Here is a 14,652-nt window from a genome sequence, read left to right as displayed (position 1 = left end):
TGTGATTAAACCAATAAATAAATAAATAAATAAATCAAACACCACACACAGCTCACACAGCTGGTTAATAGGTTAAAAGTCTTTCAAACATGGCCGACTCTCTCGGAAAAATACTTTGGTACACTGCCATTTTCTTGTCCACCCCAAAGGGACCAGTATCTATGGAAACTAGAGACTCTCACCATTCCAACGATGTATCGCCCATGTTTATCTGACGTCGTCCCGTGACTTCATTTCCGTGCATACCGGACGATATAAATTGTGCAGTCTCGCAGATGCATCATTGCGCACAGCAGTAAACACAGTCAGCTCATTGTTTTAGCAAATCTCTTTCCCGTTTTTTTTGTCGTGGAATTCTTGTTCTAATAATTGCACAAAAGAGGAAATTGACTGCTCTGGAAGCTTTGGAAGAAACTACCAGGATGAGCGACATTAAAATAGAGGATTCTTCAGACACCAGCTTGGATACTGATGAGGAGGAACATGAGGAACTTCTTCTTATGGACCAAGTTCATCAGTATGTAATACTGTTACTTTTTATTTCCCGCATCTTTATATTACATGTCTGTTATTTCAAAAAAAGTTGATACACCATATTTATTTTTGTTTTGTAACCAGAAAACTGCGTCCCTCCCCCCACCCCAGCAGAAAAAAGGGATACATACCTGTCCTGTATGATTGGTTGAAAGCCTGTTGTGAAGCTGTTGTATCATTAACACTTTACCAATAACGTTACTGTTTTACAACATTGATGTTTTATATTATTTGGCTATTTTTGGAGCACAGTAGCAAATAATTTCTCATCTTGTAACCAGAAAACGTAGCAATGAACTATCCTATTTCTATATTTTTACATGCAGGAGGACGCAGGACCATCCTGCCTCCCACCACTTCAGTTGAGGCCTTCTTATCTCCTTTGATGTGAGAAGTCTCTTCTGCAAATCATTGTGTTTACAAAAGAAACGTGTCATTACAGTGTTTGCATTGTGTTCCTAGGCTTATTATAAGTCAATCACAGATGTGACTTCATTTTTAGCCTGCCATTTAGATCAACACAGTCAAATTTAGCCTTCAACATATATCTTTCTATTTCCCAATTGAAAACTATGCAGAAGAAGAAGATGAGGTGTATCAGCCACCTGCCTGTCAGCTATGGACTGCCTCAAGGCCCGTGAAGCGTAAGATTGCTACTGCTACAAGAAAAAGGAGCAGTTCAACCAGGCCAGTCTCCAGGCCAGAAAGTCAGGCTACCCCTCCACCTGGTGATGACAGCGAGGACACATGGCACTCTCCAGGTGAGCCTGACACTGGGTCGCAAGCTCCTACGTTTTCACCAAGGCATCCCCCAGCACCCAGCATTGACACAACTAGATCATGTTCAGCACTGAGCCTGTTCAAACTTGTTTTTAGTGTGAGCACCATCCGGACTATTATTAAGAACACAAATGACAATGCATAAAGAATAATTTCAACAGGAAAGAAATTCAAGTGGTCACCTCTTACAGCTGACAACCTCTTTGTCTTCTTTGCCATTATAATATACACTGGATTGGTGCAGGTCCCCTTTAGAACTGACCTCTGGAAAACAAAGTGGTTGTTCAACTTCCCGTTTCTACGACAGTGCATGGCCTGTGACAGGTTTGAAGCCATCCTCCCTGTATTCCTCTTTCCAACATCAAAGAAGATGAAGAAAACCAAAAAAAGAAGGGAACGCCTCAGTATGATAGACTGTCGAAGATTAGCCCCCTCTATAATAAGATGAAGACTGCATGTAGCTCCATCTTCCACCCAGGCAGGGAGATATGCATAAACAAGCGGTTAGTGGCGAGCAAGGCCAGGATAGGGTTCCGTCAGTTTGTTTTAGATGATTCATGTACTGGTTACACATGGAATTTTTCATCTATGAGGGAAGGACTGAGAAAGTTCAACGAGAGGGCCTCAGTGTAGCATCAGTTATGGACCTGGTGGAGTTTGACCTTTTTGGAAAGGGTTATCAGCTTTATGTGGTAACTTTTACACCAGCCCTGCTTTTTTCTACAAAATGACATTGAATGATGCTGCTGTGTGTGGCACCATCGTTCAGACGCGTATTGCCTTTCTGAAAATCACAAGGAACTCCCTGCCCAAATCAGCTGAGAGCGGAGACATTTGTCAAATGAAAGGACACCAAGGAGGTGACTGTGTGTAGTACCTTTTACAAGGTCTAAAGTTAAGACAGTGCAGAGGAGAGTGAAGCAGGGGGGTCAGTGGTGCGTCAGGGACATTGCTGTTCCTCATGCTGTGAAGAATTATAATAAGTTCATGGGAGGAGTGGACTTATCTGATGCCCTCATCCAGTACTACTCAGTACAGGGAAAACCCATGAAATGGTATAAGACATTCTTTTATATTTTGTCATAGACATTGCTGTGGTAAACTTTTTCATCCTGTTCAAGATGTTGGCCATTGGAAGAGGAGAGACTCCGACATAACAGAGGCAGTTCAGGGAGGTCCCCATGAAAGAGTTTATTGATGAATCTCCAGTTGCTGTTGCTGCAGCTAACCCAACAGCTGGTCCCTTCAACATCTGTGTGCCAGCTTCTTATGGTCAGAATGCCAATGACAAGAGGAGAAACCATGTGTTCTGTAGGGAGCAGGGCAAAATGACAAAGACTAGCCTACTGCTGCAAGTGAGATGTTGCCCTTTGTTTTACTAGCACCACCAATTGCTTCAAGGACTACCACTTCAAGTTGTAGGGTGTTTTTTTTTTTGACTGCTTAATTAATAATTATCTTGTATTTTTGTCTTGCACATTTGTGTACAATGTTCTTTGTTGATAACTGTTATCAAAAAACAGTTATCAAAACATAGTTTTTTATAGATATTTTTTTTTTTTGCACATTTGTTTACATTGTTTTCCATTGAAATATCTTGTTTTCAATAAAATCCCTGTATTTGGCGACAAAACGATACAATTCAGCTTGTTTTCTACTCATTATCAGAATCAGAATCAGCTTTATTGCCAAGTTCGTACATACAAACAAGGAATTTGACTCCAGTACACTTTGCTCTTTGGTTTTGTTTTTGCATTACAGAATATACATATTTACAATGTACAATATACACATATATAATAAAAGATGCATTTGCAACATCTGTATGCTATTGTTTTGTACTCTATTGAATGTTCATCAGAGAAACAGCCTGGGGGAAGAAACTGTCTCTGTGGCGGCTGGTTTTAGCGAACAGTGCTCGGTAGCAGCAGCCTGAAGGTAAAGCTCTGAACAGTTTATGTGCAGGGTGTGTGCAGGGTGTGTGGGGTGTGCAGAGATTTTAGCATATTAGCATACATTTATATTATTATATTATATGTTATTATGATATTATACTGTGCACAGTGGTACATTTTGATGATACACAGGGTGAATGTCATGACCAAAGGCTATGCCATATGCAGAAGGTGTCCTACAATGGAAATCAGAACTTTTATTTGACCATATTCCCTTTTTATGAGGTGAAAAACACATTTGGCACAGTTTTGACACATTTGGTAAAGTTGTGCTGAACTCCCAGCTTTGCCTGGCACATTGTCCACTAAAATCTTCACTGACATAAAATGCCTCACTGATTTAGTCCAAATTTGAGGCAGTTATGGGATTTCTAAAGTATTTTAATGGTGTTTTACAATGTTTATTTAGAAAACAATTTAGGCGAGGACCAAAAAGTAAAAAACTTTCTGTATTTAATCACAAATAAATAAGGCATAGTAACAGTTGCATCTACTGGAAATATATTCCTTGATGTCTTACGTTTACACAGGTACCAAAGGTTTGCATGTAAACTTTATAAATATGGAGGTATTCTTGATTTTTTTTCATCTACGTAATTTCAGGTGGAAATTGCCTCTAAAACTTTGTATTCCAGCTCGTCAGTGTTAATTATCCTCACGCCTGTAGTTGCTCTGCATTTTCCTTGCCACCAGTTCCTCCACATTTCAGGCGATTAGCCCTTCTAGTTCAGTGGCTGTTTTAGACGCCACCTCAATATTTATACTCTATGTTTTCATTGCTTGCAATTGGATCCTACTGTTTAGTACCTTGCTCCATTTTTGTACACCTGCATATGTTGTATGTTCTGCTGTCACCTGTAAATCTACCAATTTAGTTGATAAAGTACAGTTACTCACCATGTGGCTTCTATGGCCTGGTCTGCACATTGCTCCATCAAAGTAGCATTCCAATGCAACAATTTTTTTTATGTTTTTACACATAGAGTTAGGGTTTCCTAAATTTCAAATGTGCTGAGTGCAGAGTAATTTAGATCAGGTCTACCATAATGTATGGCTATATTTTCTTGCAGTGCTTACACTGTAAAAACACAGTGCAACATCCCCATTGACTAAAGCATTCAGGTAAGTAATGGTAACCTTCAAAACTGTTATAAGTGATTACGATGTCAGTATTAATACAGCTTCTTTCTGTGCACAGTCGTCTCACCAGTGGATTTACTTTCTTGGACACTCCAGATGTTGACTCTATGCCATCTACTTTGCATTTCTTTAAAGAGTCACAACAACACAGAAGATGCTAGTGCCAAAAAAAAATGTGTACGTACTTTTTCTTGCAGGGTTATCTAAAGAAAAACTAAATGTGCACAGTATAATTTACCAAATGGCCTCCCTAAACACAACTCTTCTAAATTTGTGTGCCTGAAGACAATTCAGAGAGTCATTTCAGAAGTTGTCCACCTACCTGCCATGAGCCACCTGGGCTCAGATGGTCAAAAGGTACTTGAATCCAGATTCAATTTAATGTCACATTATGGTTTGTGTATGGAAAACAACAACAGTTTTGACTCTGCCTCAGAATTCTGGAAAGTTGTTGCTTTCCCTGTTGGAAAGCCTGTATACTAGCACAAGTATGCAACTTTTAAATTATTCTGCAATGGCAAGGGTAGTAATAGCAAGGGCCAATCAGGCTCACACAAGTAAACAAGCACACAATTGCATACAAGACCAACTGATCCATGCTTTGAGGGTTTCAGCACCATGAAGACTGATGGAAAGACTGAGGCTCAAGGTTTCAGCACCATGGACAGAGATACTGAAGATGGAAAGCAAGAAAGGATATATGTGACTGTACTGAGCTGAGGGATTTTTTTACCTCTTCACTGTTAAATAAGGAATAATTTAACTATTATTTTTATACAGGATGAGAACTGAGAAATTTAGCTTGAGAAGGAAGAAGAAGAGAAAAAAGAAAAGGGAGGTGGGGTTGTGGATGACATAAACAAAGTCTCTTTGATGAACTGCTCTGCAAAGCCTAACTCTCTTTGAAGGTTTGCAACACCTAAGCACCTTCAAAGACAAATCTCAGGGGACAAAAGCCTGTGTCCAACAGAAGCGTACACTCAGCTTTTCACATGCTCATTCACAAATTTGTTCAAGAGAGTTCAATACAAATACAACATCAACATCTGCAGATTGTCTGTAGTATGTTTTCCCCTGATATTTTTCATTTGTACAGTTCAGTGGATTTCTTTTCAAATAACACATTTCAAACTTAACGTTTTTTCCAGTGATTCTGCTATGTTTTCAAGTGATTTTGCTGAAATAATGTCTAATTGCTTTGCAATACGAAGCAACAACAATATGTCTCAGAATTTCTATGAGTCACAGATGTTCTTATGGCGATCCCAAACTGGGATAATTATGAGTCTGTACTATACTATTTACTATTTGGGCAGTAAATAAATCAGAGCACGTGGGCCACATCAAGGTCACACACCAAACGCCAACCTTGTATCTGTTGAAATATTACAGTAGGCGGTAGGCTTGCCTCTCCAGCTCAGCAGTGCGTAATAACAAGGCGACCTCTGATCTCGCTGTTACTGTTAATATGGTCCTGTTAAGTTAGGTACTTTCCCGCTGTATTTCGTTAAGTGGGATGTTTCAGTTCACAGCGGCCATCCTTTGAGTTCACAACTGTGATTTCAGCTATGGAACTGCTGAGCGGGCAGTTTGAGTTCAGAGAGATCAGCTTTAAAGAAAAAATGTACTGTCAGTCTAAAATCCAAACACAGTTATTTCAGTTATACTTTCAGTTAAGAGATACACTAAGAAAAAAGACAACAGAGCTTTTAATAAAGCAGGAAATTAAAGGAAATTAAAATCATGTGATTAAACAGAAACAAGCCTTCCTTGAAGAGAGATTAATATGTGTATTATATGTCCAAGAATGCAAAATTTATTGTTTAGCCCATTGGTGTTGCAGTTGTGTTAATTCAGCAAAAGCCCCAACATGATTAAATGTTCTTCCTCAAACACCCAAAGCCAGAAGCACTTCCTGTTAAACGTCTGTGTGAGATTTGCACACTGCAGTTGATGTTTAATTAGTTATACCACTCGATTTGGGAGAAAGAAAATGTTTAAAAAGATCTGAGAAAAAAGGGGATTTCTGGGTCAAGTTTCTCAAATAAAATCCTATCTAACAGGTAAGTGAGCTTTTGAAATACATTTTTTTTTTACTTTCTCAAATCAGCCTTGTATAGCTTCAAATACTAAAACCACTCTGGTCAAGGTAATTCGAAGCTATGAATTCCACCTAGTATATCTATACTGTAGATTTTTTTTAAATCCATGCTTGAGTGCTCAGTGTAAGAGTGTAACATTTAAATGTTCCAGCGATGGCGGCGTTCATCTGACTGAAGGAAAACAAGCTCAAACAAAACCTTCTCCCATGTGAGTGAATGCAAAGACGGGTTTTATTACATGCTCAAATGAAAGGTTGTACCTATTCTCACATGCACAAAGTGAAGCAAGAATTCCTGTTGCATCCTGCTTGACATAAAATAGTTGCCTATTTGGGGGATACGCAAATACATGCACATTACAGGAACCCTGACTGTTGCTTGATAAACCAAAAACTGGTCAGTCAGCAGACCTCACTTCAGAAAATATCAGCGTTGACAAGTTTTAGGTCTCACCTTTTATGAGGCATCTTTATTTAAAATCGGCTATTTTGACTGAAAGACTGTTGCAGAATATTATTAGGCTGTAAACATTAAAATCAAAACCAATGTTATAAACATCAGATCATCAAGACTTATACATAGAGAAGCACCGAGGAAATGTCATTAAATGTCTGGAATTCGACAATTCAAAGCTAAAAATATTTTTTTTCCAATCAGTGAACATACCAGCAAGTCACACTGACAACAGTCACTATTGGAAGTTATTTCCCCAGGAAGAAGGCTCAAAATTAGCTTTCGTTTTTTTTACCATCAATTAAAGCAATGTTAGAGTGTAGGAAGATTCTACAGAGAAAACAGTTTTCTCTAAGAATGCTGGGTTTTCATTCTGGCTGCAACATCAGGGAGTTAAGAGTGAGCAATACAAAAGGTAATTTAACTTATAGCTAATATGAATTGCAATGTGAACTCTGTCATCATTTTGTCTTTATGTGGAAATAATAGTAAAATACTGAGGTGTGAAACAGACTCACATCTACTACACACACTGTGTGATGTGGCCTCTGGTCATAAAATAAATAATAATAATGACAGAAAGTGCTCCTGTAGAGCTACAATAAACAAATGAACAATTCCACAATCTTATACATAATAGCAAATCTGAGGTTTTTACTTCTAAATATTAAGTTGGACACTGTTGTAATTAGTTTGACCAGAATGGTTGTACTGTACTTTGTAGATTTATTAGTGATGCAGAAAGATAGTTCTGCAGTTTTTGGGGTGTTTTTCGAGAAAATTGTTGCTTTAGTTTACTATAAACTTTTTACCTTATCCATTTGCTATTAACGAGAAATCAGAATAACCTAAATTCACCATCAACAGGTTTGCACAACATGTGATTGGAATTGGCCACCAAACTTCTGATCAGTGCATCTCTACTTTTATATTTAGCTTTTTCGAGAATGTCTTTTGTTTTATTGTAGCCCAGATACACTGATCCTATTTAGAAAATGGTGCAAATGAGGAAAATGGGATACAGTGGAAGCTGAAGTCAGTAGTAGGCTCAACACACCGGCTCCTAATGTAGTGTGAATTCTAGCATTCTAGCACATCAGCACCCATGTGCCCTGTTCATGTGCTTGTAAGGAAAATAAAAATCCTTTGGAGGTTTTTGATAATGTCATATTCTGGAGGTTAAAGCCATCTGTGCATGCTGGCAGAGAGACAGTCTAATCAGGCAGTATAGGATTTTAGTTTATTTTAATCTCCTTTTCTCCATAAAAAGTTTCAGAACTTCCTGTTACACCTTGGTTAAATAGATAGAAACAATAGGGTAGTAGCTCTGTGAAAAAAACAAAAAATCATTTTCATTTATTTTGTAATTATCAGCACTGTTAAACTTTAATGACCAAGAAGTACCAGCTTGCAATTAGATGTGAAAATGTAGTAACTAATGACAACACAAATTTATAATTGAGTAATATTATAGCAAATTGTAAACATAACATGAAGTTAATGTTTCCAGAGTGAAATAAGTGTCACACATTCATTATGAGGGTATAAACCTAAATATAATATGACTATCTGGCAATAGTATGGTAACGATGTGTGGATAAACAATACAGTGCACATTTTTAAATAAAACTGAAAATATGGGGGCTATGAATTTGGAATACCCAAATACTACAGAGGTAAATTTGGATGAAAGATTTGGGGCATTACCAACCAGCATACAAAACTCCCTTAAAAAGTCAAAAGTGGTTCTTACTATTTCATTCTGGTGAAAGTTGTCTAAATGGACAAGGTCTTTTTCAAGAGCTTTACGCATGTAACTAATAGTGGATTCTGCATAAAGTCCACAAATAAGGGCAATCATTTGAAGCAGTGCAAGTTTCTGTTTAATTACATGGTAATATCACATTTCCCTAAAATCAGAAAACATCTTAAAGTTCATAATATATGCAAAACTTTACCATCAACCATTTTAAAAATAATTAGGGTTTTTTACACTTAGTTAAATATTATTAGGCTGTTATATTTGTGTTACTAAGGCTGTTACCCTAGATTTACCATCTTTTTGAGCAGTAGATAATGGGAAGTGCTACCTAGCTTTGTAGAATCATTAAGGTTTTAGCATCAGGTTTACAGATGCAAGGGATAATGTCCCACAAACTGATCTTGATTCAAGTCCAGATTTAAAAAACAAAAAAATAAAAAACAACTTTCCTATCTCCACAAGCGAACATTGGAGCAATGTCTTAGTGGTCACTTCTCTAAATAATAGACCCCAGTTTGGTTCGATAGTCAGGTTTAGGGAAAGTGTTTATGGTTCCAAGCTTTTTTTTATTTCTAAACAAGGGAGACCAGGGTCATTTTGGCAATGTTCCATTCTGTATAATTATTTATGTATACTTTTCCAGATTCAGCCTTTAAAACACACTGGCCTCAGAGGTCAACAGACATACCTTTGACTTCATTGCTTGGTTGCTTCTCTGTAATACGCAGTCAACCATGAGATCTTGTTTTCCGTTCCAAATCGTGTTTAGTCAAGTGAATTTGCCACAGTTGGATACCAGTCAAGTTGCAGAAGCATCTCTAAGACGATCGGTGAGTATTAAATGGACCTGAGCTCAATTATGAGAATGATAGCAAAAGGGTGTGAATGCTTATGTACCTGTTATCTTTAAATGTTCACGTTTTATACATTTGTAAAATATATAAAATAAGTTTTACCTTGTCATTTTGAGCTATTTTGTTTTGATTGTTAAAGCTAAAGCGAAATCTATTTTAGAATAACTGTAAAGTCATGAAATTTGAAAAAGTGAAAGGGCGTGGGTACTTTCTGTTGGCACTTCATGTAAAAGTTCTATAAACTGAAAGGCAGTTTCCCTCAAATTATAGAAGCTCATACCAAATCCGCTTTGTGTGACCTCTGCTGAATAGCCTGGTAGAAAAAAAATCACCTCACCTGCGTTCCTCAGCTTGCGGTTCCTGAACACAGAGATGATGACTAGCAGGTTCCCCAGCACATCAACCACCGTGGTGAAGATCAAGACACTGGCCAGGATAGCGATGACCCAGGCGGGACGGGCGGTCCCCTCCGCGGGCAGACTGCGCTCCAGCTGCCCCAGCCGTGGCTCAGTCCGGTTCTTCAGGAGAGTTAACGTGTCCGGCATCACTCGGTCCACAGCGCGCAGCTTCAAATCCCCTCTGAGTTGTTGATCTTTTTTTAAGTATTATTATTATTATTTCAACGTCCCGTCGGCATCGTCGGTACCGGTGTGTCCTAGATGAAACATGGAGCGCACCCTTCCCCAAGTTCCACGAGAGCGCAGGTAAAGTCCTCTACTTAAAGGCGACAATTAGTTGCTGTGGTGATCACGTGTGACGTATGAAGTTGCACGGACTCTTGGCTTCTTTTTTTGCCTCACATCTTCAGAAGCAAAGTGACCCATCCACCTCCCGCAACAAACAAGACACGGCCACGGTGCCACACCTCCTGCCGAGAGAGAGGAATATTAATTATTTCTCTTTCACAAAATAATTCCCATTAAAACAGGGCTCTTATTAATGAAGTCTTACTGTGGAACCTTACCTGGCTTGCTGGTTGGCATCTGTAACTCTCCTTTGTCTGCGTGTGCTCAAAAGATAAAAATAAAAAACAAAAAAGAATAAATAAACATAAAAAGAAGGCGATTTCCTTGCAAGACGTCAAACCGCTGGGAATATTTTTGTTTTCAACGTGCAGCGTAGTTTGTCGTCTTTAGCGATATGTGATACCTTGTCCATGCACAGGACTATGCAGTCACACGACGCAACTGGAGCTGTGCGTAGCGAAATATCACACAGTAGCAGCCCCCGGTGAGACAATGATGATGATGATGATGATGATGATAATAATGTGGAGACATCCACAGAGTGAGGACGGAGCGACGAGTGACTCGTCTCTTTCGGTGTGTGTGTATTGTGTGTGTCAGTGTCTGTATGTCTGTGTCCCTCTCTCTCTTCCCTCTTCATCCCCTACTATGCGTGCAAACAAAAAATATTTCCTAATTGTTGCCCCAACGCCTTTTTTTCTACCCTCTCCCAGCGTGACCTCACAGAATCTACCTTTGATCTCGGCACAATGGCTCGGAGGTGTTCCGACTGTAAGTACACAGAGTCGGGTCGGTTCGGGAAGTCCAATGATCACGATGTGACTTCGTGTAAAGCTTTTTTTTTTTCTCGTAGGGGTGAGCGGGGAGGACATTTTGAAAGTAAAATAATTAAATCAGACATTTTGTTGCTGTCTATGTTTAAAAAAGTCTAATTTTGGACACTGAAATAAAAAAAAGAATACATGCTAAATCATCTGGAGGTTGTGTAAATCAGTTGCAAAAGCAACCCGGTTATTTATTGATTGGATGAATCCTTAAGAAGTGCGCGCACGTTTCTGGACTCTGGAGTATTTGCGAGCAGCAGAGTCACAGCAACTGGAAGTGGCAGTTTAATCCCATTCATGCTTAACATGGGTGACTGAAAAGGGGGATGGGGACAGGGGACAACAATGCAGTCAGACTCTCTGGATCCATACGTTATCAATGAAGTCAGTGTCAGTTGTGACACATTGAGGCTATTGCATGTTTAACCCGTTTTTGCTGGACTGCAGCTGGATCCCCTTAAAGTCAGCAAGGAGAGATTAGAGTCAGCCTCAAGGCAAAGCTGATGGGTTCAGCGGGGTCTAACTGATGGTCAGGAGACAGACAGCTCCCGACTGACAACCACAGCAGCCTGCTCACGTGTAGATGCGTTTTATATGAAAATACTGGCCACTGGGGTTCGACGAAAACAATACCACACATGGAAGAAAAAAAAAAAAATCAGTGGTGTTGGAGGAGGTAAAAAAAACGCTAGTCTAACTAAAACACTGGCAATACTTTGCTGGCTGTGTTTTCCACATTTTGTCATGTCATAAGTAATTACAGTACAGAGTTGAATGTATTAAATTACTTGTGAAGTGGAAGGAATTTCATACATACTGCAGTTTTCTATTTGACCATAAAGTCCTTCTTGCCATCAGCCAGTAGACTTTATAATGATTAAGATTAGCTTACATTTGTCAGTCAGTCAATCATTTTCTACCGCTTATTCCATAGTGTGTCGCGGGGGAGCTGGTACCTATCTCCAGCAGTCTATGGGACAGGTTGCCAGTCCATCACAGGGCAACACACAAACAACCATGCACACACTCGTTCATACACCTAAAGGCAATTTAGAGTGACCAATTAACGTAACAGGCATGTCTTTGGACTGTGGGAGGAAGCCAGAGTACCCAGTGAGAACCCACGCATGCACGGGGAGAACATGCAAACTCCATGCAGAAAGACCCCAGGCCGGGAATCGAACCTAGGACCTTCTTGCTGCAAGGCAACAGTGCTACCAACTGCGCCTCCGTGCAGCCCTAGCTTACATTTGTTTTCTGTGATTCATAAGTGCTGCTTCTGTAACAAAGCAATTTCCTGTAAATGATTAAAAAGGTTCTATTCTATTCTATCCATTAACATTTACTTCTCCTTCCCATAGAAAGGACTCCTGGATCAGTGCTTCTTTGTTCTCTTTGTGTCTCTGCTCTGTTCTCTCTAACCCCCAGTCAGTTCTGGCAGATGGCCGCTTACACTGAGCCTGGTTCTGCTGGAGGTTTCTTCCTGTTAAAAGGGAGTTTTTCCTCTCCACTGTCGCTACATGCATGCTCAGTATGAGGGATTGCTGCAAAGTCAACGCCAGTGACTGTCCACTGTCTCTTCATGCTCATCTGGGAGGAGGGAATGCTGCAAGTCACTGACTGGATGCAATCTGCTGGGTTTCCTTAGACAGAAAAACTTTTTATCCAATTTGAATAAATAACTAACTCTGACTGCACTGTTCAATGGTTAGGTCTAATTGGAATGTATGTACCTGACTGTTGTGAAGTGCCTTGAGACAACATGTGTTGTGAATTGGCGCTATATAAATAAAACTGAATTGAATTGAATTGAAAATCCCCCAAAAAAGGAAGCATGCAAAGGTTTTCATCCCACTTTAGCCTGGTACCCCTAAGTAAAGTCCGGTGTAACCATGCCTTTGTAAATCAAAGAGTAAATATATTCCAACTGAGGGTAGTTGTCATACCTGCTAGTGTTTTGAGTTCTTGAGTTTGTGTTTGGTTATATTACCTGGTCTAGTCCTTTGTTTTCTGTCTCCCTGCACCCCAAGCCCACACCTGTTCTGTGTTTTCCCCTGATTGGCTTGTCACGTTAGTCATTGGTTCCCCCTGCTGTTCAGCATTGTATTTAAGCCCGTTTGTTTCCGTTGTTCCTCGCTGGTTCCTTATGTTATGTGTATGTGCGATCTCGTGTGTTGCTCCCCTGTCTGTCTCCTGCCATGGAAAACAAAGACTCGTCTTACCTTCAAATCTGGAGCTTCAGGAGTTTTTACCCGCATATTGCTCCCATCAAAAAACCAAATTATGACATAAGGAACCAGCCAATGGGACCAAGCGGGAAGAATAGTGAGGGAATTCAAGAGGGGTGAGATTTTGGTCAAATTGTTTTCCCACCTTGTTACTTTTCCCAGCTCCCCATGGAGGAGGCTGGAGATAGCTGGCAGCCTCCAGGACTGACTCGAGGCGAGGAAGGATTTTTTTCCCTGATCCCCGGATTCACCACATCATTGAGGCCGAGCGACAAAGTGCCCTGGGAGAAATCGCCGCTTCAGTGAGGAGGCCTCCTGCCCCCTCCTCCGCTCACCTCTCCACTGAAGCTGGAGGCGGCTTTCCAGCTCATGGTTTAGCTCCTGATCAGCCATCGCCGCTGCTTCCGACTCCTAATCCTGTTCCTGGTCCAGTTCCGGAGGGGTTCATGGATGAACCGCCTCCACACCCCAATCCTGTTTCTGGTCCTGTTCCAGAGGGGTTCTTGGATGAACCGCCTCCACAGCCTGATCCTGTTCCTAGTTCTGTTCCGGAGGGGTCCCAAACGAGCCACCCTCACACTCTGTTCCTGTCCATGAGGGGCTCGTGGATGGACTGCCTCCACTTCTTGCTCCTGTTCCTGTTCCTGTCCTGGAGGGCTCCGAGGAGGAACTGCCTCCATCCCTGGTTCCTGTTCCGGAGGAGTTCGTGGAGGACCTGTCTCCACTTCCTGTTCCTGTCCCTGAGGAGTGGGAGGACACATCCTCTCTGCATGCTGGGCCTTGGCGGCTCCGCTGCATATCTCCACGGCCTCACCGAAGGTCCCGGCAGTCTCTGCACTGATCGCCTGGCTTCCAGCGGTTTCCACGCCTCTGAGCTCCACCGTGGGTTCTCCTGGTCCCGCCGCCGGGCGTCAGATCATCGGCTCCTACGTCGCCGACCTGCTGATCGCCTGAAAACTTCTTCTGAAGTTCAGGATCACAAGCGCTCCCGTGAAACACCAGTGTCAAACACTGTTTAACCATCCATCCATACATCCATCTTCTATGCCCACCTATCATAGTCTATCACAAGACTTTGTGTTGGTCTGTCACAAAAATCCTAATAGAATACATTGATGTTTGTAGTTGTAATGTGATAAGATGTGGAAAATCCCAGTATATGAGTAAATTCACAATGCACTGCAGTTTAAGTGTTTTCCTGATGCATGAACTCTTTCAATAATGGCACTGATTTACTGTATAACAATACGGTCTAACGCTGTGAATTCAATTCA

The 14,652-nt window shown here is 40.7% G+C and overlaps 1 protein-coding gene across 3 annotated transcripts in view; it reads right to left on the bottom strand.

Annotated features, from left to right (window-relative positions):
• Positions 1-12,156, bottom strand: part of LOC124875921 (melatonin receptor type 1B-B-like) — a 117,070-nt gene extending 104,914 nt beyond the window's left edge. For 2 of the 3 annotated variants that reach the window (XM_047378343.1, XM_047378345.1), the window contains exon 1: positions 9,918-12,156. In XM_047378343.1, the coding sequence (XP_047234299.1) occupies positions 9,918-10,125 (208 nt within the window). In that variant the 5' untranslated portion in view covers positions 10,126-12,156. The remainder of the gene's footprint in view (positions 1-9,917) is intronic. The other variant, XM_047378344.1, reaches the window with a different exon arrangement.
• Positions 12,157-14,652: the final 2,496 nt, after the last annotated feature.

Source organism: Girardinichthys multiradiatus, chromosome 11 (assembly GCF_021462225.1).
Source record: "Girardinichthys multiradiatus isolate DD_20200921_A chromosome 11, DD_fGirMul_XY1, whole genome shotgun sequence".
In the NCBI taxonomy this organism is placed as follows: domain Eukaryota; kingdom Metazoa; phylum Chordata; class Actinopteri; order Cyprinodontiformes; family Goodeidae; genus Girardinichthys; species Girardinichthys multiradiatus.
This window is presented reverse-complemented; position numbering and strand designations above follow the sequence as displayed.